Raw genomic sequence first — 12,096 nt, forward strand, 5'->3', positions numbered from 1 at the left:
CTATTGTGAAGACATATAAAATATTTGTTTAAAGTCTCTGCCATTTTCCTATTCCCCATTATAATTACTCCTGTCTCAACCTCTAAAGGACCAACACTTACTTTTGCTACTCTCTTCCTTTTTACATACCTGTAGAAGCTCTTACAATCTGTGTTTATATTTCTTGCTAGTTTACTCTTATATTCGATTTTCTCCCTTTTTAATCAATTTTTTGGTCATCCTTTGCTGGTTTCTAAACTTCTCCCAATCCTCAGACTTGCTACTATTCTTCGCAACATTATAATCCTCTTCTTTTAATCTAATACTATCCTTAACTGATTTAGTTAGCCAAGGATGGATCACCTTTCCCGTGGAGTTTTTATTTCTCAATGGAATACATATTCGTTGAGAATTCTGGAATATTTCTTTAAATGTTTGCCACTGCTTATCTACTGTCATACCTTTTAATCTAATTTCACAAACTACCTTAGCCAACTCGCCCTCATATCTATGTAATTGGCTTTATTTAAGTTTAAGACTCTAGTTTCAGATTTAAGTATTTGACTCTCAAACTCAATGTGAAATTCTATCATATTATGATCACTCTTCCCCAGAGGATCCTTTACTATGAAATTTCTAATTAACCCTGTTTCATTACACAATGCAAGATCTAAGCTAGCCTGTTCCCTGGTTGGTTCCACAATGTATTGTTCTAGGAAACTGGCTCGAATGCATTCCACGAGCTCGTCCTCCAGACTACCTTTGCCAATTTGATTTGCCCAGTCTATATGAAGATTAAAGTCCCCCAAGATTATTGTATTGCCTTTATTACAAGCTCCTATTAGTTGATTAATACTCTGTCCAATTGTAAAGCTACTGTTAGGGGGCTTATAAATTACTCCCACCAGTGTTTTCTGCCCCTTATTATAACAGGAACAATGGCCCATACATTCTTCCTTGCTGAGTGTAAAAAGTATTCCAGGTCATCTATAGTGATGGATTCATATGATTGCTTAAGTCTTAACAAGAATTTGACTCCCAGGGTTCCCGCAGTGTGTTGTATTTTGCTACTACTCACATTTATGTCTGTGGCTAAGGGGTGGGCAAAGGGTGTAGGTGATAGAACCATATCTGGATGGGCCAGGCATGATCATATTTTCCCCACACATTTTATTTATTCATATAGATGTTCATGTGTGCCATATGATGTTGAAGTATTTCATCTCAAGGAAGGAAAAACATGTGATCTGGCATATTCATTTAAATTGAGCCTTGTGTTGGCCGATTGTGGAACAGCACAGACGATAGATCAGTCATCTACAGCTGTCAGAATGATGAAGTATTTCTGTAATATATTATTTAATGGGGAACTCCTAATGGTAAGCAAATTATCCATTAATTTCCATGTTCCTATGAAGTAAACACTGGAGCATTACTTCAAACTTAATCATGAAAGTTTGCACAAAGAAACACATGTTCAAACTAATAAACAGCAAATTTAAGACTGACGTCAAGAGGTTCAACTCGTGGAATTGACCATTGGGTACATTAGTGGAGGCAAAATTCTGAAATCATTTAAGAAAGAGTTGGATGCTGTGATGGAGGTGGCGAACGAGGGCCTTTCTACATATATGAGCTTAGATCAGCTAAATGTTCCAAAGCTGTCCTGGCCAATCACCCATCCTCCACCGTCCATAAACTTCAGTTCATCCGAGACTCTGCTGCCTGTATCCCAAGCCGCACCAGGTCCCGCTCACCCATCATGCCTGTCCCTGCTGATCTACATTGGCGCCTAGATCCTCAACACCTCATATTTAAAATTCTCATCTTCCTGTTTAAATCCCTTCATGGCCTTGTGCCTCCAGATCTCTATAACCTTCGCCAAGCCATACATTTCTCCCCCTCCCACCCTGTTATTTTCTGTTCCTCTGACTCTAGCAGGTTGTGCATTCCCCCTCCTCCACCAGCCCCCACCCTTCACCTCACCTTTGGTGGCTAGGCACTCTGCCACCTAGGCCTTTTGCTAGAAGATTCCCTGCCTAAACCTCTCTACTTCCTTTAAACCCCCCCCATAACTCCACCGCTTTGACAAAGCTTTTGGTCACCCTTCCTGATACCTTAGCCCAGCGTCCATTTTTTGATTACATTTCTGTAAAACATATTGGAATGTTTTTCCACATCAAATGCAAGGTGTTGTTGAATGGCCTTCCTAATCTGTATCTATCCTGTGATCTTACAAATGTATTTTGTATCATCCATACATGATAATTAAACATTTTCGTTCTCTTCATTTTTTAGCTTGCCGAATAAAATTACGTACAATTGTGTTTACAATGTAAACCTCTAAAATATTGAGGAAAAGTAAATTTTCTAGTCATAAAATGCAGCGGCTCACTATAGGCTTTTATAGATACCAGCTTGCTGTAAAGGCTCAAGTCGTTGCAGGCTATTGCGACGGGATGGGTTAAAACTGCCCTTAGACAAACGCCTTTGCCTGCCATTCAAGATTGCAGCTGGTGATACTATTCCGGCAGGAGGTACTTTGCCCATCTTTTCATAGAGCTCCTCAATCTCCTTCTTCTGTACTGCCTGCAACTTCTGAACCTCCGCCATGTGTCTGTTGGATTAATAGAAGCACATCAGCCACTAAAACAAAAGAAAAATATTGCAGATGCTGAAAATCTGAAATAAAAACAGAAAAATGCTGGAAACACTCAGCAGGTCAGGCAGCATCTGTGGAGAAAGAAACAGAGTTAACATTTCAGGTCGTTGACCTTTCGTCTGTCCCAAAACTGTAGCTTAACTCCGAGGAAATGTATTATCCTTCTGTGTAAGCAATGGCCCTAAGAAAATTTGGATTTTGCACATGCACACAAGTCAAGTTCTGATGAAAAGTCATGGAGCTGAAGTGTTAACTCTGTTTTTCTCTCCACAGATGCTACCTGACCTGCTGAGTGTTTCCAGCATTTTCTGGTTTTACTTCAGCCACTATTTTGGTTTCAGCAAAACCAATTTCCAAATTTATACTAGTACATTTATCAGTCTATTTATCTACTGACTTTGCAGAGTCAATAAACACTGAAATATAAGGATGCTGTTGCCTCTGCATAGAGTATTGTGACAACAGCACAACCTTTTCTGGTTGAATGGCATGAAAAATAAATCATGTTAGGAATGATAAAGCCATGTTATATAAAAAGAGCAGGATTTTCCCCCCCTCTTAGATCTCAGAGGTCTGTCCCAAAGCTTAACTCCTAGGAAATGTATTTTGTATCATCCATACATGATAATTAAACATTTTCATTCTCTGTGTAAGCAATGGCCCAACACATCCAATAGGAAAATTTGGATTTTGCACATGTTACATTTCAAAGTGTCAAAAGTATGACACGAAGTGAAGGCAGTTATCTAATGACCAGGAACTGGAAATTTATGAGCACCTTTGAAACTGAAAACTTCTCTCACCAAACAGCAACTCAGCTAAAACAGAGCTCCATAATAAATTGCACATTGGTATAATACTCCTATCATTATAAAACAGCCTATCATGCAACTTACCATAACAACTCCATGGGAGATCTGCTAGTATACAATAATGTTAATAGTATATATATTTAGTACTGGTCTCAACTAACGGTAGACTGGTAGAAAAAATGATTGGACAAATTTTCAGTATGATTTTTATTCTGTACCCACCTGACCTATTTTTACTGAAAAATAGGAGCTAAAAAAACAAAAATGAAATCAACTTTCTTTACGTAAATTTAAAATGCGAAATAGGAGGCAGATTTGCACTTAAGGAAGCGCTTAAAAAAAAAAAAAAATCTTTCAAAATATAAATTCAGTTTATCTGGTCCAAACAATATTGGGCACTGCTCCACGAACAACAAATAGTACATAGCCATAACTCAGAGCTTACTTTTCTCTCAGATTTTGCAACTCTTCAAATATCTCATCATCATCGCTTTCAGAATCGTCACTGCTGTAGTTGACTGCAGACCGTGAATACTGAATCCACCCACGCACTGGGACTGAATCCGTGTGCTCATCTGATTGTTTGGAATCAGTGTTTTGTTTTTCATCTCCTGAACTGCCCATTACTTTGTTAAAATTGAGAGAGTGATTGTCTGCAGCAGCCTCAGAAATTCCTAAGGAAGGCTGCACACCCTGGTTGGCTGAACTTGGCAGCGGCACCGTGTGGCTGCCCTGCTGACTTCCTAGTGCAGTACTGAATCCAATGTCCAACAGTGGTTCCCTGAGTGTCATAGTTGGTCTCAAAGTAGTACAGCTGTCTGGAACCAACTGACCCCCTGTTCCAGTGTCATCCTGATTTGTCGGTTGAGAAACCTCTCTGATTAGATCCTGAGTCTTCAAAACCTCACAGCGTCCTACTGTAAGGGGTTGAGGTGAACCAGATTGCTGAAAATTCTTGAACTCTGCAAAACATTAAAAAAATGAAAGCCGCCCAGCTTCGAATCTTTATCATATTTCTTACAGCAGTATTCGAAGAACAGAATAGAATTAGTAAGCAATTTACTTCCACCCATTCCGTCAGTTTTTCTTGAAGGAAAGCACATAAAACCATCAAATCAGCCAATCATGCTCACATTATCCATGTACAATTTGAATGTGAAAAATAATTATACACTAAAGTAATAAACAGCAGCTGTTTTGTAATATGTTCTTAGTCATTAATATACATGAACTGGAATTTTTTTTTAAACGAGGCAATTTAAATACAAGGCTGGCTCCAGATTTGCTGACATCTGTTCTCTCTTTATAGAAACATCTAGGACTAATATTCTTTAGAAAAACTGTAAAGCTAATCTTGTTGGAGCAGCGAATCCACAATACAGATCTCTGAACATCACTGAAGCATTCCAGCCTGTTTCCTGGTCAACCTGCTCCCTGTGCCGGCTCACTGCTCCAATCTCCTGAACGGAGCCAACATCCTGCCGAGGATGTTGCTCTCTCAGTCCCAGTCCCATTAACATTGCACGATACGATTGACAGCCCTGACTCGGAAGCCTCATTCTTCCAGCCCAGTGACCCTCCATCTTGCTGCTCACCTTATGGATCCTGCTAACTCACTTTCCAGATTCTCATCCAATCAGCTTGCTAATTGGTCAGTAAGTTGATGGGGTGAAAAGACGGGAAGTTAGTTGGCAGGAGCCACGTGGTGCTTCCTAACTCACTGCCGTAGCCACTAAACTCTGACAATTTACTATTCCAGCTTGATAATCATACCAACTAATTACCTTGGCGTATTAACTTGTTTTCTCAGCATCCAGATTCAAATCATGGGCTTATTTTTGTCTCCAAAATAAGTTACCATTATTTTATATATCAGCCTGTTTAAAAATAACACTAGTAAATAAAAAATCAACTAATTATTTCATTGTCACTTCTTGGATATCAATATCCACCTACGTTATTTGAAGTGGAGTAATACTACGGTAGAGGCTGATCGACTCCAATAAGATCAATCTAATTTTAAATCAACATATTTGAACGCACAAAGTTGTATCCCATTCAATGCAAAATAATTCAGGAACTTGTCAGATTAACTGCATTCAAGTATCATTTAAGGTTAATTTATTTCACACCATAATTTATTTCTAATCTCAGCTAATGTACGCAGTCTTGGGTTCTTTTCTGGACTACAGATGTTTGCTAATGGATACAACTAATGAGATCAGATCTCTACTCACCTAAACATCAGCAAACAAGAGAACCTGTTGCTGAGTGCTTTGTTAACAGTGGAGGGAGAAGTTGCTGGTGTTATCTTCGCATACTGAAATAACGTCTTAGCTTTTAAAATACACCATTGTTCCTTTTCTATGACTTCATTAAAATTCATTTACTGTAGGTTTGTACTGATTGGTTTTACATATTTCAATATTACAACACCAAAGAACATTTCTTAACTCATAAGATTCATATAATGATTTATCTTACATTTTGGTACAAAATGGTAGGGCAGTCCTCTAAAGGTTAATATGCCATCAAAACAATTACAATAAATTTTGCAACGTTTGTGTGTCACCAATTACCAGTCGTGTTTATTGCTTATTTTTGAAGTTTTTTTTTCTTCTCTCCTCTATTACACCCTCTCTGTTCTGTGCACCATTCCCAAACGATTTCCCACAAGGATGTTGTGCAGAAATGGTTGGAGCGCATTTGCTGTCCGACTTTTCCTCCTTTCTGGAGGGTAAACTGCTTGTTTCTACTTTGTACCTTCCCTTGATGAGATGGCTACGATTAGTAAGTGATCATGTTGGAATTTGTAGACACAAATGTCTCAAGTCCATGCACAAATCTTTATCCCCACAACTTTGTATCGCAGCTAAATGGACAGCTCCATGGCCTGTACATCAGGAGCATTTACAAAGCACACTATTAGTAAAAGAAAACTACTGTATGGCTATTTTCCCTTTTACTTTTAAAAAAATGTTACCTTTGCTTTGGCAAATTGAAATTAATCTTCAGTGGCTACACCACTATTTATTTTAAACAGGGTAAGACTGTTAAAATAGGCAGGAATGTATTAATGGGTGGCTAAAAGAGCACACAACAGATACATACGTGCCTCTGAATTTCTATCAGCAAGAATTTTGCTATTATTAAAAATTAAACTCGGTGCCTTGTGTTGCCTAATATGGGGTGCCAGGAATAACGGCCATATTGGCAGGAAGATTGTAAACACAAACATATGACTGGAAATTCCACAATACTTTAAACATATCCCACATGCAAAGACTTGTAGCCTCTGTAGCTTTGCCTGCAAGATCAATGTGGTGGACTGAGGAATTTCTAGCTAATAATGAAAGTAAAAAGATTGCTAACAAACCGTACCACAATGGTTGGTTAATTGTATGTTTCTTAAATTTAGAAACAGTCATTGGAAAAAATTGCTGCAGCTTTATACAGGGTAGTTCCATCACAGAAGTTACAAATGATACATAGAAACATAGAACATAGAAAAATAGGAGGAGTAGGCCATTCGGCCCTTCGAGCCTGCTCCACCATTCAATATGATCATGGCTGATCCTCTATCTCAATACCATATTCCCGCTCTCTCCCCATACCCCTTGATGCCTTTTGTGTCTAGAAATCTATCTATCTCCTTCTTAAATATATTCAGTGACTTGACCTCCACAGCCTTCTATGGTAGAGAATTCCACAGGTTCCCCAACCTCTGAGTGAAGAAATTTCTCCTCATCTCAGTCCTAAATGTCCTACCCCGTATCCTGAGACTGTGAACCCTCGTTCTAGACCCCCCCCCATACCTATTGTGAATGGATGGAAGAATCAAATGGTCGGAACAACTGGTTGGAAATTGAAAATGCTAAGTAATTCATTTGTAATGAATAAAGCACTGCAACTTTCCAAAGCATATTGCAGTTGTAGTGATAACTTACCCTCAGTAATAGGAGGCAACAGTGAGTTTCCTGATTGTGATGTTAGGGCTTCAGTTATAATCAATGGTGATATATTTTTGTTACTTATATCCAGCAGCTGTTTGAAAAAAAGGTTCACATAAATGTAAATCAAAATTGTGCCAGATAGGTATTTTTCATTCTTACAACACGTTCATTAAAATATAATTCAAATAATCTGTAATATTATATCGCCATTTATTCACTTAAAATGACTCAGAATTTATGTTTTTTGAAATGACTAAACTGCAGCATTTCAAGATTCAGTTTGGTCCACACTAGTGCCTTGTGAATCAATTACATTCAGATGAATTACTATGGAGAGTTAATAATCTTAATTAGGCATTTCAGAAATGACAGAGATTAGTTTACAGAATTCTAAACTGATTGTACTTACTAGCAATTCTACTTACCGAGAACTGTCTATTCTCTAGCTCTTTAGTTGAGGTGCTTATATGATCTGTAACAGCAACTTGAGGCATAGAAGGTGAAACTGATGTGCTACCATAGAAACCAGTGTTTACATAATTTCCTAGATTAACATTCTGCTGTGGCAGAAGGGAACCTGCAAGATTAAATATCGGACTGGGGTGAGAATAAAATGGAGAATTTGCTGGTGATAGAGAGTACATGTTAGTGGCTGGTACTGCACTGGACATCGGAATGAAACTGTTTGTGGGAGGGGCCACATGCTGTTGTGGGATACCCTGGATATCCAAAGATATTGGACTGAAGTCAGTTTCTTTGCTTGATGATATCATATGACCGAGTTCAGAACTTGATGTTCTTGGTACATGGCTGAAGTTTTGGAGTAGCTCACGAGATCTGTTGCATTCAGGAAAAAATGATCCAAGTTGTCCTTCTAGGCTTCTTATGCCAGCGTTATTTGGCTGTTGTCCAGCATTAGCTTCTGGAGAAAAAAGATGAGGATTCCTGAAAACGTTGACTGGTGAAAACTGAGGAGAGGCTGAAGAGGAGAGGTTGCTACAGGGGGACATCAGTGGAGATTGTGAAGAACTGCTCGGTAAGATTGTATGGGCCAGATGACTCATGCACATCAACGACAGCACATCAGCCAGGAGAGACAAGGGCTGTGTAGCTGGTGGCCAGTTATCGCTTCGCGGCGGTAAAAACTGTGGTATGTCTTTGGCAACATTCCCGGCATCCTTTGTTGGAAATTCTCTTTGGGCAGCATATTGTGGAATTCCCTGCTGATTCAGTGCTAGGTTTAGAGGAGTGTTTGAAGCACATGTAGCAGCAGGTAGAGACGTTAGCGTAGGCATAAAATTCTGCGATGGTGTAGATGCAAACAGGTCAGTTCCAATGTGTACACTTTCCGAGACTGGAATTGGGTCAAGATTGGAAAGTGCCATAGTGCCATATGTTGCCACTGATGCATGGTCTGTTGAAATTGGTTGTGATGTTGCTCTGGGCTGGTAGAACATATCTGATGGAGCTGTGGGGAAATAAAGTAATAGCAGTTCAACCAATTCACAAACTCCGAGCAAAACCACACTCAAGTGTGGTCCAGGTACATGGATCATTAAAATGTCATGAACAGGTACAGAAAATAATCAAAAAGGCTAATGGAATGCTGGCCTTTATATCTAGAGGACTAGAGTACAAGGGGGTAGAAGTTATGCTGCAGCTGTACAAAACCCTGGTTAGACCACACCTGGAGCACTGTGAGCAGTTCTGGGTACCACACCTTAGGAAGGATATATTGGCCTTGGAGGATGTGCAGCATAGGTTTACCAGAATGATACCCAGACTCCAGGGGTTAAATTACGAGGAGCGATTACACAAACTAGGGTTGTATTCCCTGGAATTTAGAAGGTTAATGGGTAATTCGATCGCAGTTTTCAAGATATTAAGGGGAACAGATAGGGTAGATAGAGAGAAACTACCACTGGTCAGGGAATCTAGGACCAGAGGGCACAGTCTTAAAAATTAGAGCCAGACCTTTCAGGAGTGAAGTTAGGAAACACTTCTACACACAAAGGGTGGTAGAAGTTTGGAACTTTCTTCCGCAAATGGCTGTTGATTCTAGGCCGATTGTTAATTTTTAATCTGAGCTGGATAGATTTTGTTAACCAAAGGTATTAAGGCATATGGGGCAAAGGTGGGTATATAGAGTTAGGTCGCAGATCAGCCATGATCTCATTGAATGGCGGAATAGGCTCGAGGAGCAAAATGGCCTACTCCTGTTCCGGTGTTTCTATACTTTTGCTGGTGCTAATACGAAGAGCTGTTTTTGTTCTCAGTGCATGTTCAGAATGTACTATCATCAGGAAAAAAAAACATTTTAATTACAGTTACTATTCTAGGAAACAAGCAATGGGATGTTTTTAAAAAGAGTGCGAGAAAGACAATTAGGCAATTTTAAGAAAATGCTGGAAACACTCAGCATGTCAGTCAGCATCTGTGTTGAGAACAGGTAATTTAATGTTTCAGGCGTAGAAACAAAATGAGTCTCCCTGGAAATGTTAACTCATCTGCTCCCTCCACAGATGCTGACTGACCTGCTGAGTGTTTACACCATTTTCTGTCTTTGTTTCAGATTTCCAGCATCTGCAATTTTTTCCTTTTGTGTTGAGACAATTATTAATCATTTCTTTTAAAAACTGTACAGGCAGCTAAATACATCTCACAGGTTCTATAGTCTTTACTAAAAATCTCAGGAGTAGTGCATGCTGGTCTTTCACCTCTGGGACCTGGAACTGAATCCAGTCCAGACAGAGGGGATGCCAACCTCAGGGTAGAAATTGGTTCGTGCCATCCTGCCAGCACAAACTGAGCACAGGGAATGAACCCTGAACCGCATCCTGCAGCCCCGAGGGCCAATTGATATTGCGCCTTGGGCCTCATTTTAATAAAACCTGCGCGCTGCGGACGCCTACCATGCGTCCCCAGGCAGCTCACTGGCGAAGCAAGGATGAATGTTGGGATGTTGCGACACTGGCAGTGGTCCTCAGCTAGGTCCTGGGCTAGGGGTGACCGGGAGAGGGCCTGCTGTGGCCCTTGGGAGCGCTGTGGAATTGAGAGGAGAAATCCGGCTCCCCATTAAGGTATTTTTTTTTTTAAACTTACTTTTTTGGTCTTATAAGGACTGCTGGCTAGGCCGCATGTAGACCAAGTAATCCTGAGCTGAGTAGGCCTGATGCCTGCTTCATTCTGGTCAAACAGATTGGCTGAATGAGTCCTAAAACTGGCGTTAGGCCCCTTCATGGCATATTCAAGGGGCCCAACGCCTGTTTAAGGCTGATGCCAGAGACGCCTCTGGAGCACCCGAACCAATATGGCATTCGATGTGTTTCCGGCGCTGTGCGGGCACGGGAGGTTGACCCTTAAATAGGACCTCTGTGCCCATTTTCCATCTGGAAAACGGTGCAACGAGGTCCATTTTCACCACCCACCCCCCTCCCCTTGTCTCTAAGTTGGCTGTAAGATTACAATGTCAAATGAGTTTGGGCAATCTCAATAGATAAGGGAGAACCAGTGGATGTGGTGTATTTGGACTTTCAGAAGGCTTTCGATAAGGTCCCGCTTAAGAGATTAGCATGTAAAGTTAAGGCACATGGGATTGGGGGCAAGGTACTGACTTGTCTAGAGAACTGGTTGGCAGACAGGAAGCAAAGAGTTGGAATAAACGGGTCTTTTTCCGAGTGGCAGGCAGTGACTAGTGGGGTACCACAGGGATCGGTCCTAGGACCCCAGCTATTCACAATATATATAAATGATCTAAACGAGGGAACTAGATGTAATATCTTCAAGTTTGCAGACGACACAAAGCTGGATGGGCGTGTGTGCTGTGAGGAGGATGCTGAGAAACTCCAGTATGATTTGGACAGGTTGGGTGATTGGGCAGATGCATGGCAGATGCAGTATAATGTGGATAAATGCGAGGTTATCCACTTTGGTGGCAAAAACAGGAATGCAGATTATTATCTGAACAGCAATAGATTGGGAGAAGGGGAAGTGCAACGAGACCTGGGTGTCCTTGTGCACCAGTCGCTGAAGGTAAGCATGCAGGTGCAGCAGGCGGTTAAGAAGGCAAATGGTATGTTGGCCTTCGTAGCGAGAGGGTTCGAGTACAGGAACAAGGATGTCTTGCTGCAGTTGTACAGGGCCTTGGTGAGACCACATCTTGAGTATTATGTGCAGTTTTGGTCGCCTTATCTGATGAAGGATGTTCTTGCCATGGAGGGAGTGCAGCGAAGATTCACCAGACTGATACCTGGGATGGCAGGAATGACGTATGAGGAGAGATTGGGTCGATTGGGCTTATACTCGCTGGAGTTTAGAAGAATGAGAGGGGATCTCATTGAAACTTATAAAATTCTAACAGGACTGGACAGACTAGATGCAGGAAGGATGTTCCCGATGACGGGGGAGTCTAGAACCAGGGATCACAGTCTAAGGATAAGGGGTAAGCCATTTAGGACAGAGATGAGGAGGAATTACTTCACCCAGAGAGTGGTGAACCTGTGGAATTCTCTACCACAGAAGGCAGTGGAGGCCAATTCATTAAATATATTCAAGAAGGAGTTAGATATATTTCTTAAGGCTAAAGGGATCAAGGGATATGGGGAGAAGGCAGGGACAGGGTACTGAATTTGGATGATCAGCCATGATCTCATTGAATGGCAAAGCAGGCTCGAGGGGCCGAATGGCCTAC

General features: G+C 40.9%; 1 protein-coding gene across 4 annotated transcripts in view; it reads right to left on the reverse strand.

Moving 5' to 3' along the window:
• The window catches only part of wnk4a (WNK lysine deficient protein kinase 4a), a 104,734-nt gene that overhangs the window by 3,694 nt on the left and 88,944 nt on the right, over window positions 1-12,096 (reverse strand). For 3 of the 4 annotated variants that reach the window (XM_085966422.1, XM_085966423.1, XM_085966421.1), the window contains exons 15-18: window positions 7,832-8,874; window positions 7,401-7,497; window positions 3,899-4,415; window positions 2,394-2,596 (exon numbers count right to left, since the gene is read on the reverse strand). In XM_085966422.1, coding sequence (XP_085822548.1) covers window positions 2,394-2,596; window positions 3,899-4,415; window positions 7,401-7,497; window positions 7,832-8,874 — 1,860 coding nt within the window. Of the gene's footprint in view, window positions 1-2,374; window positions 2,597-3,898; window positions 4,416-7,400; window positions 7,498-7,831; window positions 8,875-12,096 lie in introns of all 4 variants that reach the window. The other variant, XM_085966424.1, reaches the window with a different exon arrangement.

Source organism: Somniosus microcephalus, chromosome 24 (assembly GCF_052327205.1).
Source record: "Somniosus microcephalus isolate GS21.2 chromosome 24, FLI_Smic_1.0, whole genome shotgun sequence".
Taxonomy (NCBI): Eukaryota; Metazoa; Chordata; class Chondrichthyes; order Squaliformes; family Somniosidae; genus Somniosus; species Somniosus microcephalus.